The 16,704-nt window shown below is 48.7% G+C and overlaps 1 protein-coding gene across 1 annotated transcript in view; it reads right to left on the reverse strand.

Moving 5' to 3' along the window:
* The window catches only part of Osbp (oxysterol binding protein), a 63,105-nt gene that overhangs the window by 32,778 nt on the left and 13,623 nt on the right, over positions 1 to 16,704 (reverse strand). The window contains exons 2-3 of the mRNA XM_070533539.1: positions 15,226 to 15,491; positions 1,851 to 2,492 (exon numbers count right to left, since the gene is read on the reverse strand). Of these exons, the coding sequence (XP_070389640.1) occupies positions 1,851 to 2,492; positions 15,226 to 15,491 (908 nt within the window). The remainder of the gene's footprint in view (positions 1 to 1,850; positions 2,493 to 15,225; positions 15,492 to 16,704) is intronic.

Genomic DNA, 16,704 nt, shown 5'->3' on the forward strand with positions numbered 1-16,704 from the left:
TAGAGACGGCCACAGTAAAAACAAACACCCAAATTTTACCTCGCAAAATGAACGCACCCCGCAACTTTGTGCATATTTTTCGGGAAAAAAAGTGCATTCATTAATCAAGTAAATACGGCATTATTGTGAGCAGCAGCTATACCGAAAATATGGGTAAATAATGTGTAACTTTTTAATTGATAAATAAGTGAAGTGGCCAATTGTGAGAGGAACGCATCTGATCGCAGCGAGCCAGCGCAATCGATCCCGTGAGCCACAATGATGATGATGATGTAAGCCGCTAGCTCCCCTAGCGTCGCTCGGTGCAAGCAAATCAGACTCTGGATTTTTCACTTATGCATCATGACACCAGGTGTCACTACCGTGCCTACCTATTTTAGTTATATTTTCTTTTTTTGGGGCTTACGCGCGTTGGCAACTTGGCATGGCACGGTGGAAGGTGCAGAATGTGAGAGCAGATGCGACACGTGTGTCCACTTCAGCAGTGTATCGCACGTTGAGAGAAAAAAGCCACAATATCGCTTCTCAATGGATACCAGGTCATTCCAGTATCATAGGAAATGATGAAGCAAATAAGGCAGCCTGGATGTCAAACCATGAAGACCCCTGCATACCCATTCCTCTCTCAAGGACAGATGCTGCAAGACAGCTTTGCATTCTAGCACACACACTATGGTTAGCTGAGTGGAAAACCGCACAAACAAGTTGCACCAGACTCCACAGACTCAACCCTTCGCTGCAACTCAGACCTCCGACCAAACTGCACTGACGCAAAGCATCTCTTCTGTGTCGGTTGTGGTTAGGAATTGCCTTCACGAAAGCTTATTCAGCACTCACTGGAATGGCTGACAGTCCTGCATGCAATGTCTGTGGCTGCGAGGAGAACATTGACCACCTATAGTGCCACTGTCCTCGGTTTGAAACACCAAGACAATCTATGACCAACGTAATCAGAAAAACAGATGATCATCTTCCAAGTGAACAGACCGTACTAGAACACCGTCGCCACCGATCATCGGCTCAGAAGGCACTAAAGGCTCTTTTATGCTTTCCGAGAATATCGGCCTTGTGCGAGCATCTTTGACTTTGTAGTGCTGTTTGTCCAAGTCTCCCTAACCTCACCTCTCTGTTTCTCTCCCTTCTTTCCATTCCCCTTCTCCCTTCTCCAAGCGCAGGGTAGCCAACTGGACTCTTGGCTGCTTAACACCCCTGCCTTTCTTTTATCTCGCTCACTCTCTTTGTCTACACAACTTAATCAAAGCTTATATTTTAATCATAGGAGTAACTGAACAATCCCATTCCATATTGTTTATACCAACATTAAGGTGCCTTCATAGCAAAAAGGAATAGCAATTCCAGCACACAAATGCTGCAGATGCATCAAGTGCTTGGGAGAGCTATCGTGCCGCTGAAAAGATGGCAATGACTGCGCGAATGTGAGCATCTGCAAAACAGTGACCAATCTTGTCCAACACTTCTAGCATGTAGTTTCTGCCAATAACATCTCTTGACACAGTGTTAACAGCAAATTAAGGTTAAGTGTTCTTTGCATCTGCATTTACATAAGATTGGTTGCTTGAATGCTAAATTTATGACCAGGCAACAACAGTATTTTATGTGCACACACTTGCTTCATTCGTTATGAGGTTTCAAGCGAGCAAATTGTTAAAAATGAACTGTGGTAATGCATGTTATAACTCAATCATAAAGTTAATCACTAGATCACCTAGCTACAGCCATGAAAGCTGAGCGCAGATATGCTCCCCCCATTCTTCATGCTCTCACGCGGCATGCACATACTAAGCACCATGACCATCAATGCTAATTCCTTCAAACGGCTGAGCACTCACGGGCATTGGGATCTTGGTGAGCTCCTTGCCGATGCAGTTCTTCATGATAGACCAGAGCGAGAGGCTGCACGATGGCTTTTCTGGAATGCGCACGCGACGTTTCCGGACGCTGCCACCACTGCCTCCCTCAGCAGACGGCATCAGAGCCATGCTGTTGCCCTCGGAATATGGTGGATCAACCACCGGCGGCGGGTCGCTGCCACCGCCAGACGACGGTGACGACACAGCTGGCAGCAGCGGCGGAGACGACAGGGGCTCCAACTCAGAGTCAGAGTCAGAGTTTCGTGAGTCCGAGAGCCCGCTCAGTCCGCTGGCGGAGCGACGATGCTTGGCGCGTGACGTAGACTCTGTCGACGGCATCGAGACAAGAAAGTGGTGCTCGAGGCCCGTAGCACCGGTGGGCGAGTGCTCGGGTGCGTCGAAGAACTCCTCGTCATCCGAGTGGGTTCCTCCTCCACCGCCACCAGCGCCGCCCGAGGAAGGCCCGCTGGCCTCCTGCGCTGCACGCTCTAGCGACGAATGCTGCTTGGCGAGCTGCTCAACCATCTCCTGGAGGCGGAGGCACTGCTCGTGCTCATGCTGCAGCATACGCACCCACTTGCGGCCCTGACTTTGAGCCAGCTGGACGTACTCGTTGCATGCCTGCACACACAAACACATGAAAGAACAGCAGCTACACATAGCAGCACTTGATCCACCATTGGGTTTGGAGGAAGTAACCAGTACATTGGGCCCCACTAATATCTTAACCAATGACACGGTCAAATAACTAAGGTAATGGAACAATGTAGAGCGCAGACAAAGAAAGACAGACACAACAAAGTGCCTGCCCATCGTCTCTTGTGTTTGTTTCATCCTCGCTCAACTTATTGCATGATGAACACCACCTACTAGCCTGAACTTCTATTTCGCAAAAGCTGCCCGAATCATTCGACGAGCTGCGTTTGGCTTTCCAGTGCCACATTATTTCGCTGTGCAACTCCAAGAACTTCCAGCTAGGGCAAATCGGCAATGCTGACCAAACGCCAGTTTATCTGGTCATGCCATCGCCCCTCACCAAGCACGAAAAGGGCTCTAAACTAGTTTACAGGGTGTCTACCAAGTTGACATTTCCAAATTCCGCATGGCATATTATGCATGGCATAAAAATATTTTTTGTTTTTAATGTGCTAATGTGTTGCATTCATCCCCTGTATTGATAAGCCTAGGCTTGTACCGAATGTCTATTAGATTTCGCATATCCGGACCCATCCACTAGCCTGCGGCTATTGGGTCCAATAGTCTTTTGCATATGCACTGTAACACCTATAATAATAATAATAAATAAAGAGAGAAAGAAAGTTCACTAGAATGAAAAGGGAATGGTAAAAGGTATATTAAAAAAAAGGCATGTCATATGTTCATGCTTGTGACAATGAATATTGTAGTGCATTAAAGGGCCCCTGAAACGGTTCGGACAAATTTTGTAGGCGCGTAGGGTACAGCTTAAGTAGAACATTCGCACCACAATCTAAGTGAAGCGTTACGTATTAATGGAGCTGCAAGCGATTAGAAGTTACCCTCCTCCCTAGCTATGCTTTTCCTCCTCAACTCGCGAGCGGCGCTAAGCTTAGCTCCGCTAAGCGAGCGGCGCTAAGCTCCGCCTTCACTGGTTCAGCGTCATGATGCGACGTCACATCGCTCACTTCCGGTTGTTTAGGAGCACGCCCCCTCCCGCGCGAGACCTCTCCGCTAGCCGCTTGGCCGTCGACCGAGAGCTATCGAAGCAGCGTGCGTTGCGAGCATTCTGTCGTAGCGCCGAACGTGTCCGGTACTCCGCTAAAAACAGGCAAGCTGGTCATTTCGGCAAATGACTGGAGGCATAAACTCAAGCTGATGAAGGAACTTTAGCCTAGACGTACGTGAGCAGCCTGATCGGTCTGCACGGTCCAGACACTTGCTGGCGCAGCGCTTAACCAGTCAAACAAAGCGCTAATATTGCTCTAACCAAGTGTAAAGCATTTTAAACATTTATAAATCAACGTGTTGATGATTACACTCCTGCGAAAAATACCAGCAGCAAAGAATACACTTCGTTGCTGCTACTGTGTATGGTTGAGCTCTGTGCCACCAGGTGGCTGCACCGTGCAGACCGTTCACATTTGCCCTTCTGCTCATCTCGTGGCTCATCCCGGCACAGTCAAGCGGCCAGACCCTGTCCCCTTGCGCTTGCGTTTGCCCTAATACTGGACTCGCAGTTTGCAGGTCGCTAGGTTTGCAGTCCACAAGGCAACAAAGTCGAATCATAGTGCTCGCGAAAAGACTGAGACCGACTCTGACCGCGGAGCTCTCGTCAAAATGGAGTATGTTGTAACACAAGCAGACGACACTTGCTGTGTGCCGGAAGTGCTGAAGTGTACTAAAAAACTATTCTTTTGTATTCTCTTTAAGTTATTTTCTTTTTACAAAAACAAAGTAACTAACATTCCAACTATTACGAGCATCATTTGTTCACCATAAAGTTGGAAAAATTATCGACCACGCGCCCTGGTCAGCCAATCAGATAGCTCGCCCATGTGACGTAATATGGGTTATTTGCATCATATGGGTAGGGGCGGCTTAAAATTGCGCCGAGCAGTGCGCTGCGATAGGCAGCGATGGGTATTTTTAAAACCTTATAATAAATTACACGCTTTACGCAGAGCACTTAGATGCATCAATTAATGATCAGAAGAACCTACTCTAACGACTCAGTACGTTTGTAGAAAATCGCCAAAATCGTTTCAGGGTCCCTTTAAGAAAAGGAAGAAGCCGGTAATTGCTCGCCTAGAAGACCGATAAACATACAGTGCGATGCAACTTGAGAAATAATTATACTGAAGCTTCCAAGACTTTAGAAGAAAAGAAAAAGAAGAGACTGAATCGTCACGAAGGCACATCACAAGCCGCCGTAGGCGTCGAAGCCTAGCTATAATGAAATTTTTGAACAGCTCTGATAGTGTCCATGTAACAACGGTTGCTTGCATACTGTCAAAGGCTCATAAACTGCGGTATAAAGCTCACAGCCCGGTGCGAAAACGCGCTCGCAGCAAAAGCTAAACATTGTGCGCGGACATGCATGCACACACGCAGTCAGTCACCGCGAATCCGTGCGATCACCGCGTTGCGGCTTCAATCTGGTTTGCTCCATTTGGTTACACAGACAGCTCACTATAAGCACATATTTCACACAGGTTTCTCTCAGCGATTGCCTACCTTTCATGCAAGAAACCGGTTCGGGGGAATTGATTGCGGCGACCACGTGCAGTGTCTCAGCTTACTGCACGTAGTAGGTAAAGAGATAGCGTCTGTAAACCATTCTGTGCTTTCTGTTTGCCCAAGATTATTATTTTAAAGGTAAAATACTTCTGTGATTTTGAGAGTACAGTCGCCGACAGATTTTCCGGACTCCGAAAATTCGGACATGCCCGATTATTCGGTCAGCCTCGCGGCACCGTCATTCTCCCCATAGACCATAATGTATATCAACTGCCGAAAGTTCGGACACCTTGCAACCTCTCGTCTGATTTTTCGGACACTCCTTGAGCCAACTCGGTCGAGAGCACCATGCACCGACTCTGACCGGTGCATGGTTCGACTTGCGGAACGCCATTTTTGTTTTGAACGGAGCTTCCTTGCTGCCCCACGAAGTGGCGCTACTGAAAATCCCCGCTCATCATCATCGTTTCTACCTGGTTAGATAGAGTGGCTCTGCAGCAGTTCCGGTTTCAGCTTCGTAAGCCATGTCAAGACAATCCAGCAGCTGATTTGTTTCTTCGCTGACGCTGCGAGCAGGCCGCGTTTTTCGTTTGTGCGACTGGTGTCGGCACGGTGGTGTTTGCTTTGTGTGCTGTGTCGAGGTTTCGGTGAGCCAAAGCGGCATACGTAAACATCGCGTCAAAGGTCTAATGGCGCCGACAGTGCCCGCGCAGACTGCGCTGGGGAATGCCGGCAAGCGGGTGCCGGGAGGCCTAAGACTTGTCGCTTTCCGATGTGCTCCCTACTGATGCGGAAAATGCTCTGCCGAGACCTGCGCAATGGTTGCATTGCGATTCCGGACACCGTCTCATTTGACAGTTTCATAGGTGCTGACACTGCTGTATTGACATGCGCAGAACTCGACGACGGCAAGATCATTCGTCAGGTTTCTGCTGCACCGCCGGAGATGACGCACCATGTGCTACGCTGCCGTCGCATGCGGAGCGTGTACAAGCAGTGACTGTGCTTTCAGCCGCTAATAGTGACCGTACGACCCTCTCCGAGATTCAGGCTTATCTGATTGCGCGTAAACGGAACAGCGTGCAACAGCGCATTCACGATTTCTTCCAAGCCTACTGCCGAGCCCGAATAAGTGCGTGGAAATAAAGGATTTCTTTTTTTTTTTCTTCATCTGCTTTTTCGGACACCTGTTTATTCAGACATTTTCGCAGTCCCCGTGAGGTCTGAATAAACGGTCAGCGACTGTACTTGCAAAAATGTCCAGGAGGGCTCCCGTGTAGTATCCTTATTTAGCGCGGATAGCCACATATCGGTCATTCCAGCGACGCAAGCGGCGCCATGCGGCCCTCCTCCGAAGCAGTCACCCGGTGACAGAAATTTGCGGCGCAGTTCAGCGGTTCGGTCTCGCGGTGGTCATGGGCGTGCCGAAGAGAAAAACAGCGGTTAGTAATCACACGTGCAGCGTGCCGCAGTGCTCAAACAGCGACGCTAAATTTCAGTTTATTTGCTCCGCTGTACGCTGCTCGAGGCTCTAGATGAGCTTGCACACCCCTGCACATTACGAGTTTCGTAAATTGTTGTATTCTACAGCCGTTTTTTTTAGTTTACATTTGGAAACGCTCTAAAGTTTGTTTCTTACTGCACAGCATGAATTTGTTGAAAACAGGAGTGCTTGGAAAACTACTAACAGTTACTGGTACGCACTTGCATTTACTAACTGTTTGCAAAAACACAAATACTGTATTTACACAATTGTAAGTTGACCCTCCTATATCGCATGTGACAGGGAAAAAACAAAAGCATACTCAAGAGTGCATTCGATAATGAAAATTGTTGTGTCGGCAGCGGCAGGCAAGTGGGGGGACCCGGCCAGCGAACGCGCGCGAGCGCCGGTGCAGTGAAGGAGACTCGGAGCGAATTGCTCCCGATGAAAACCGGAACGAAGACTCAGCCGACCCGACGGCCGTTTATTGCTAATAAAGGCTTCACACGCTAGATGATACCTCCAGATTGGCCCAAGCTCGTCACATGACAATAGGGGGTGCGCCAGCCATCTAGCTAAACAACTACAAAACATACATGTACGATGACACCGAGATCTGACAGGGGGCGCCACTACACTACAAAAATTTATTGGCAGCTGGCATGGTCACTGGACTACTAGTCTTCACTTGTGCCATTGTCCTTACTACTTCTGCCATTGTCATCGCTGCTACGGTCCCACAGTGTGTCGTCGTCCAGCAAAATCCCGCGCTTGGCAAACAACCGCATCACATCTTGGAGAACAGCAGCCCGCACCGAATGAACAGAACTACACGCAGCCGTCAGGGAGGCTCTTTTGACAGGTCCGGTTGGCGTAACTTCGCGGTCTTCTGCCGACAGCCACTCACACTCACGGCGGAGGTCCTTAAAAGGCAAAGATCTGGGCTTGTTTCTTGACCATGTCGCACTTCACTGGCAAGGACCGATCACACATTTCAGCAACGTATGCCGCAAGCTTGGCCTATAGCTCCGGAAAGTGTCCCGACTTTGGCCTGTGGGAAATTCTTCGATTGCCGTCACAAGTGAAAATTTTGCTTCGCTGTAGTCGCCACTCTCGCACTACCCGTTCAGAAACATCGAACTTTCCGCCCGCTGCACAGTGATTTGTTTCTTTGGCGCAAAGGACGGCAGCCCTATTGAATGCTGCTGTGAATGAGCACCGTATGTTTAGTGGGCCTGGAGCACTCATGACGACTGAGAAAGCATGGAAGTAGCATATAACCGACAGTCGACTTGAACGCGTCTAAGAGCTACAGGGAAAAAGAAACACGTGAGCGGTGTCTGCTCTTCCATGAACTATCGATACTCTCTGCAAGCGCCGCTATTCTGGGGGTGCCGCCGTGAATGGAACAGCAGCACTTCCATCAACTATCGACAGCCCCCCATAAGTGTTGTGTCATTGGTTGTCTGCACTGTAAAACTCTGAAAAATGTTGACAAACCCTTCCGAAAAGCAAACAAATGCGCGGGATAGCGAAAACTACAGGTAGCGCCATAGAGCAAACATAAAATTGCGACTACGTTGTAGATCCCCTGATATCTCATTTGTCTCACTCTTTTGGCCGTGCCATGTTTCGGCTTAAATTGTAAGTCAACCCCACCCCCCCGCCCCCTCCCACTTCAGATTTTCAAATCTTAAAGAATGGCTCGACTTACAATCGTGTAAATACGGTATATGGCTTCATGTCCGTGAGCAGTTTCAAGGCTAGTAACAGCATATTGAACTTTACAGAGCCTGTATCTTCACGTACTGCAACCTTCATGCAGTGCGGCGGGCCCTTGATTGCGCTCGTCTGCAGGCAGAGCGATTCGACGCTGACCTCGGTGTCTGCAATGGACTTGATGCCGCAGCATATGATGTGACCGGCGTTGTATGTAGCTGCACCTTCATTTACGTACCTTTTGTGTCTTTTTAGCGAGAGAAAGTATGGCTTGCAGCGAAACTAGGGGGCCTGACATGCTTTGGTGCTCTGACATGCTTTGGTTCACTGACATGCTTGCGAGATCGCCTTATCACCGTCTTGGCAGCCATTTGTACCTACCGTCACACAGCCTATAGTCGCTGGAATGACCGAATACGAAGCGCGCCGCGTTATCCCTCATACTACGCAAGTTAGGTGCCTGTGACAGATGGCAACTCCGTAAGTCCTTGCCCCCATAGTTGTATGAAACTCTATGCTCGCCCCCAATACCAACATCATTATAGTGACGGCCCCGTCGCTACAGTGTTGTTAAAGTGAGGGGCCCCGTCACTGTAGTGCTGATGTTAAAGTACCGGGCTCCGTCACTGTAGTCACTAACATTACGTTAAACAAACAAGCGCAGAATGACGGTACGCTATCCAAAAGGCAAACTCATCAAACAGAATGGCGAGAGCACGTTATGTGCGGGGTTGCCGGAAGAACCAAAAGAGGATGTTATGACCACGATGTTGATGAGACCTATAATTCAGGCAAAGCCTGCAAGATCGGCATTTGCAGTTAAATCTGAAATGTGGGGCTCCGACCAAGACAAGGCCTCAGAGATTGCCATCTAGCATGCAACTTCTGAGGCCATACTTGATGCCCTGCCTCTCTGAGGCCATACTTGATGTCTCGTCAAGGTTGCCAGAAGAGATAATAGTGGTAGAGTCAGAGTACGCTACAGCCATGGTTGGAGTCCGGATAATCGAATGTAGAGCTGATGGCTGTCCAAAACATCGGTCGTCGTTACACATTAAAGGGAAGCTGAAGAGTTTGTCGAATTCAATAAGACGCTCGTATACGGATGCGTGAACCTTATAAACCATGTAGGTAAAATTTGGTGGTTTTTTTTTCAATTAGAAGCGACGTAATCGTCGGTTAAAACTGCGCTGTCGCTCCGTCCCCCGTCGAATGTCGCACGCTGCTGCTGACGCTGATGATGCGAGCGGAGATCGGAAACCGCGGTGTTGTAACGTCAACACTAGTGTTCCATTCCTTCGCAGCCTCCGCGACCGTGCCTGACCGTGCTTGTTTCTGCGTGCGTGCCATCGTAATCTGCTTCGATCGACCCTGCATTCCTTTGTTGGTGCGTCTGCGTGTATGTAGAGTGGTAGTCAACGTGCGCAGCATCAACTGAAGTGGTGGGCCGATCATGCCGGCTTTCTGTGCAGCCTACGGTTGCACGAACACCAGCGGCCGCGACGATGTTGTCTTCCATTACTTCCCACAAGACAAGAAGCTTTTAACGAAGTGGGAGGCTGCTGTGAAGCGAAAGAATTTCAAGCCAATACAGTGATGCCACGAACACCTATTAAAAGTGAAGTGTGTTTAAAATGGCATCAAAGACTACCAAAGAAGCATTTGCACTCATGAACACATGCAAAGAACTAGTATCAAATTACCAAGTGCACCTTAGCTTGATACATTATCAAGCACGCAGCATGTATACGGCCAGCCCTGCAATTCGGCCTGCGCAGTTGCTGTATATGGCCACAGAATGAGAGAGGACTACTTGCCACTAGCAGGCTTTCTAAACGCAGCGCGAAAAGATCGGAGCAACGAAAACAAAGACGGCACGAGTGCGGGCTGACTGATGATAACTGGTGTTGGAAGGCCTTATGAATACATGAACTCGCCCAAACCTGGATTCTGATTTACTGCGAGCTCCTTCGTGTTAGCACGCTGAACGGAAGGTGCATGTCTATCTCCCGCCCTTGAAGCAGGTTTCGTCGCAAAGCACCGCAAATTTTCTATTTTCACGTGTGTTGTAAAACAGCCTGCATGCAGCTACCATAACGCAGTGCAAATGTAGAGTTTGCATGTGCTGGAAAGCGGGCGCACGCCAGGACGCTACGCTCCCCCCTTCTCTCGCGCACAGCGAGAAACCGACCGTCTCACGTAGCCGACGAAATTCGCCGCCTTTACGACTTCGGTTACGAGTAGTGTGCGGATGGCGCACAGATGAAGGTCACTACACGTACTGCATGAACCGGGGAGCTTTTCACGCGTTTAAACCATCTTTGTAGATTGCCGACAGGTTTGGACAGCGCACAAATGCCGACGATCGCATCCCCGCTTACGTTCCACGAGGAGGCATGCAGGAACACAACACTACAGTTGTTTGCCCGGAATAAGCTCACTAGATCGGCGAAAGATCGGCGAGATCACTAGATCGCTTTGCAAAAAACATACTCACCAAAGAGCATTTCCAACACGAGGAGATCCCAAGACTTCGCTTTCGTTCGCGTCGAAAGCACTAATCGGTTCGTACATGTAGGGAGTAACGCCGAACTCCTCAGAAAAACGCAGTCTCTCTAAATTTTCCATTACCGTCTCAGAAAAAGAGCACCAAACTACCTGGCACCGCGCTTCATGTGTAGCGGCAGCGGTCAGTTACTAGAGGTAACGTCACGAGGCGCCCGACCAATCACAGGCGGAAACGAGACGCACGAGCTGGGCGTGTCTGCTGCTGCGCTTTTCGTCGAAATAAAATATATTTGCGCTTTCTTTCGCTCAATTTCGATACGATATTCGAATTCGGAGGGTTGAGAACCCTCATGTACAGATGTTCACTCATTTTTTCTGGAAAACCTTTCAGCTTCCCTTTAAGTCTGTAGGGCCTTTGGCAGCGTCACGAAGCTGTCCGAATTGCCAAGCATGTCTGGATTATTGGTGCCTAATTTATCAGTCGGCGACTGTATTGAATTAAGCGCAGTGGATATAATGGATGTCTACTGTATCGCAAAAAAAACACCTACCCAAACATTTGAAAAATATGCTTGACATAAAATATTGTGAAAAAAGAAAAGTAAACCTGGGTATAACATAAAACTATTCCAATTCCTTTTTATTCCAAATCGAACATTAGCCCTGCATGATATGTCAGAATGGTTCAAGTCCAGCGCATATGGCCAGGTGCCACAACTACATAGGCAAACCCCAAAACATTTTGACCTGTCAAGAAGGGCTCACGGCCGATTTAGAATAAGAAACAGACTGGAATAGCTTTACGCTATACCAGCCCTGCTACGCAAAGACATACAACACCGACGGGAAACACCCAGTCGTTTACCTTCCAACTCATTCTTCTGAACACTTAACACAATTACTAAAACTTCCAGTAAAATTGAAATGTGAGCTTTTCAAGGCGAATGTGACACATTTTAATAATTGACACGTGTCCGTGCTTATGTCATCAGCTAGCAATTTTTCTGGATTATGGTCAGTGGCTAACAAATGTAAAATATTATCGCCTGATGCAAGCCCCGCCTGCATGTGTTAGAATGTTCTCTATTGTTGTAGCCAATTTGTCTATGCTGTTGCTGAACCTTGTGCAATCAGATTTCATGCGCAACACGAACTGTGTTGTACATTCTGGAAGGCACCAGCGATTACACTGGAAGCTTTGGTGAGTCACGTACAGTCGAACCCGTTTACATTGGATTATTCTATACATTGAACAATTTCTGGACACGGTATAGTTACAATGAGTATATATAGCAAAAATTACGCTTAGATCAAACAAAAATAGCAGCGACTACCGATATATATCGAACATCAAGCGGCGGAAAAGTGCCCCCGTAAGTTGGCTTTCCCTCGAGGCGGCGGAGAAACCCGGCAGCGCAGCTCCATCCAACCGCACTCCTATTGTGACCGTGCTGCCTCGGACAAGCCGTCGACACCCCCCTGCAAAAAATGATCCTGGCCTGCCCGCAGCGCTTGCTCAGACGGCCAATCTTGTGCCCTCGTCGTGCAAGATGGCGAAAGTGCGAGTTGTCTCGCCGATTTTCTGGTTCATTGTGTCTGCGCCTTGCGGGCCTTCTCCCACAGTGTTGCCGTGATGAAGCGGCAGAAGTCGCCTTTCGTCATGAAGCTTGAAATCATAAATCGAGTCAAACTCGGTGAGAAGTCGGATGTCCCCGCAGCAAGCAAGATTCCGAGGAGCACTCTCAGCACGATCTTGAAGAATAAGAGAGAGACTAGGGATAAAGCGGGCAAACACGCGGCCCGGTGCCGATGGTGCCGCATACGCACAGCCATGTACGAGTGTTTCATCCGAAATTGCTTCAGCTGTGCCGGCTTCCGCGTGCTCGGTGATGACTGTAAATTCTGTTGAATGCGACAAAGCCGTTGCTGGTGTTGCCAAAGTTTGGAGCCAGCTGTCAGAATTTCCGGAAGCTGTTGACGAATCAACTGTGGACGAGTTTGTGAGTGCAAATGATGGTGTTGCGACCACGGGAGAGCCCGAAAATGAGGACTACATTGCCAAAATCGTACCAAGCAAAAGTGAAAGTGGGCAGAATGAGGAAAGCAACAACGGTCCTTTGCCCACATCCTTCGAAGTCACTGGTGCACCTGTACTAGTCCGGTGCTTCTACGCGAATGTGGAATGCCTCAGCTGTTCAGACTCCTTAGACAATGTGGAAAAGTGCGTGCGTCGCAGGCAGCGAAATTGCCCAAGCAGAAGAAAATACAGGACTACCGTATAGTGCGGAATATAGGTCAAGGTTTTTTCCAAAAGATAATACTAAAAGGTCACCCCTCGACTTATATACCGGCCCTTGGCACAACATGAATAGTCGTCTGGCAACATGTAGGAGTGCAGACCTTTCGGCGTCCGCATGGTTATCGCCTCCTTGGTGACCGACGCGGCCTACGCAGTTGGACCGACGCCATCTTCCCTTTTGTGCAGCGATCGTTCCTGGCGTAGCTAATTTCCCGACAACCCGCAAAATGAGTGCGAGTACTCGACGTCAGTTCATCGCAGCGTTTAAGAAGAAAGTAATCGAATATGCTGAAATACATGGGAACATGTCTGCCCAGCGGCAATTCGGCGTGTCGGAAAAAAGCGTCTGGTACTGGCTAACGCAGAAAGTCAAGCTGTTTGCCTGCAACGCGCGGAAGACGTCCTTTCGCGGGCGCCGCGCGGTGCACCCGGAGCTCGAAGACAAGGTGGCGGATTTCGTCCGCGAGCATCGTGCCAGATCATTGCCAGTGACAGTGGAACTCATGCGCATCAAAGCTATTGAGATCGCCCGAGAATCCGGACTGCCCAAGGAACAATTCAAGGGCTCCATTTATTGGGTTCGTCGCTTCATGTGACGCAAGGGATTTGTACTTCGACGGCGCACATCAATCTGCCAGAAGCTGCCAGAGGCATACGAGGACAAGCTGGTCGAATTCCAGCGCTATGTTATCCGTCTCTGGCAGCAGCATGGCTACATGTTGGGACAGATCGGCAACGCTGATGAAACGCCGGTGTGGTTCGACATGCCGTTGCCCACCACAGTGTGCGAACGCGGCGCAAAAGAAGTCAAGCTTCTTTCTACGGGAAACGAGCATTCGCGCTTCACGGTGATGCTCGCGTGTACTGCAGACGGCAGAAAGCTGCCCCCGTACATAATATTCAAGAGGAAGATGCTGCCGAAAGAGGCTTTCCCACGGGATGTGGTTGTTCGCGTGAATGAAAAGGGCTATATGGACGAGGCCCTCATGCTCAATTGGATTAAGACCGCCTGGAATCGGCGACCCGGCGCACTCCTGCGGTGTCCGAGCATGCTCGTCTTGGATGCCTTTCGCGGGCACTTGACCGCAGGTGTGAAGCAGGCACTCCGCGACGGGAGGACGGAACTCACCGTCATTCCGGGAGGCATGACCTCAACCCTTCAGCCACTGGACGTCGTGCTCAACAAGCCCTTTAAGGACCGTGTCCGTGAACAATATAATCAGTGGATGGCCGGCGACAACCCGACGACTCCAACCAGCCTGCTGTGCAGGCCGCCTCTCGCCACTGTGGCCACATGGGTGTCGCAGGCTTGGCGCTCGCTGCCCGAAGATATGGTGGTGCGGGCATTCAAGAAGTGTTGCATTAGCAACTCCTTGGACGGCACCGAGGATGACATGTTGTGGGATGCAGCCAGCGAAAAGCAGTCGTCTTCGGACGATAGTTCAGACAGCTCAGACAAATGAGCAGGTGACGACTCTGGCGGCACCACTAAATAAAACAAAGTTTTGTGCCTTATAATTTTTATGTTGACTTCTTTGCTTCAATGTAAGGGGGTCGACCTATATTCCACCTCGACCTATATTCCGCATTACACGGTATTTCATGTGAAACGAAGCTAGTTTCATCAATAAAGTGATCTTATAAATGGTATGTGCTTTTATGATGTCCGATTATTTAGCAGGCTTTTATCGAATTATGCTCTATATCCTACTGATAGGCATTTTTTTTGCGAGTTCGATATAGCCGGGTTTGACTGCATAACATAGCCGACAGGCTGGACCTGCAGAACAGATTTCCACGTCAATCCATGCTCGTCACAGTCTTTCTGCCCGAGCGTAACTTGCATTTGTGGGCATGCCCAATAAAGTGTTATTTTTGCAACTCGCCGTCATGCCATGGTCTAATTCTTCCCCATCACAACTAGGTGACAAGATATCTTTCAATAACTCTGATGCGCTATTTTGGTATTCGTAATAGCGCACACAGTGCCCAAAGCAGATAATTTACAAGATGTCTCATAAGGGTGTACAAAACCTCAGTTGTAACCAGTATGTTAGGGTTATAGTAAAATTATAACCAATACAGTCAATCTCATTCCGGTTCACAATAAATCAACAATGTTCACTTACATTCATCATTGCAGTGGAGGTGATACGGAAGAGCGTGGCACGCTCGTTGACAGCGCGCACACGTGCGGCCAACTCCGGCCCTCCGCCCGCAGCAGCCGCGTCAAGCTGTTCCAGGTCGGACAGGGAGCGCTGCAGTGCAGCACCATGCTTCCCAATGAGCTCACTGCACATGGACAGGTCCTCGAGCTTGACATGCAGAAGCCTCAGCACCGTCAGCAGCTCGCATTTATCCAGCTGTGAGGGCATGTCCAGCTCCTCGTCCTCCTCTGAAAAGCGACAGGCATTCTCAGCATCAACTGTTCAAGCTGCTAAACCTGTGTTTGGTCACAAATCGCAAGAGTTCATAGACCAAGCTGACAAACAGTAAGGCAAATGGCATAGAAAAACATTTTTGTCAAATAACACATGGCAACCGTGAAAAGAGACATCTATAGCTGACAACATTATGACCATGGCTGACACGTTAAAGGAGGGTATGTTTAGTGCTGATGACAAAGTAGGCGCATTTTCTGGTTCTTAGCGCAGAAATCTGAGACGATACAGATAGAAATCGAGACAAGACTTTGTCGTACCAACAAAACCAAATCTCAATCCTTGCAAAGTAGGTATGTTTATCAATGAAAGCAAAGTAAACTTTGCCATGCATTAGGAACTGCCATTAAACGGTTTGTGAACGTCACTCTGCCTAAAACAAACTGGAGATGTAAATACTACAAGAATGTCCAGACCCCCCTCCCACAATTATTATTTTCCCTTTTAATTCACCCTTCTGAAACAAACAGCCTGGCACATCAACACTGGTGCCACAAGCCTGAGTGTAGCACTGGGTATTGATGCTATTGCTGCAGCTCTAATGTAGAATGCACATCAGGCAAGAGAAAAATTATTGCTAACAGTGTTCAAGGTGGACACGATAAATATTGTAAATGCTGATCAGCTAAAAAGCATAATAAAGGCAAAGCACTTCTGGTTGTCTGTTATTCAGCAGCAGTTGTCTGCAGCTTCCTCCATAGTGGTCAATGCTGGCCTCAGCTTATCTTGTTTGCCTAAAGAGGAGCTTCATCTGTCTACTTTGACGGGAATGGTGAACTTGAAGAGGGGGCAGCTGGTGGAGCTGCTATGACGTTCGCTAGTTAAGCTTCTGGGTCTTGCTTACCTTGTCATGCATTTACATAATCGTGTACCTTTCGCACGCGTGAATTATGTACAAGCAATACGGAATGATCTCTGTGCAGGTCTGGTTATTCCTTCTTCGCAAAAAAGTTTAACACAAAGTTCACAGGGCTCTAGATTGTAGCTCACTCTAGAGTGAAACACAGGTAATCACTGGGCAGTGAGAACACAGTGTGCCTGCTACCCGGGGTTAAGCAACAGTTATTGTGAGCAAAATTCAAAATTGGCCAAAGAATGGCAAAAGATGCAGCAACACGTAAGAAAGCAAAAGCCAAGAAACTTTGTCCCTTAATGCTGCTTGCAGAA

The sequence above is a fragment of the Dermacentor albipictus genome, chromosome 2, assembly GCF_038994185.2.
Source record: "Dermacentor albipictus isolate Rhodes 1998 colony chromosome 2, USDA_Dalb.pri_finalv2, whole genome shotgun sequence".
Taxonomy (NCBI): Eukaryota; Metazoa; Arthropoda; class Arachnida; order Ixodida; family Ixodidae; genus Dermacentor; species Dermacentor albipictus.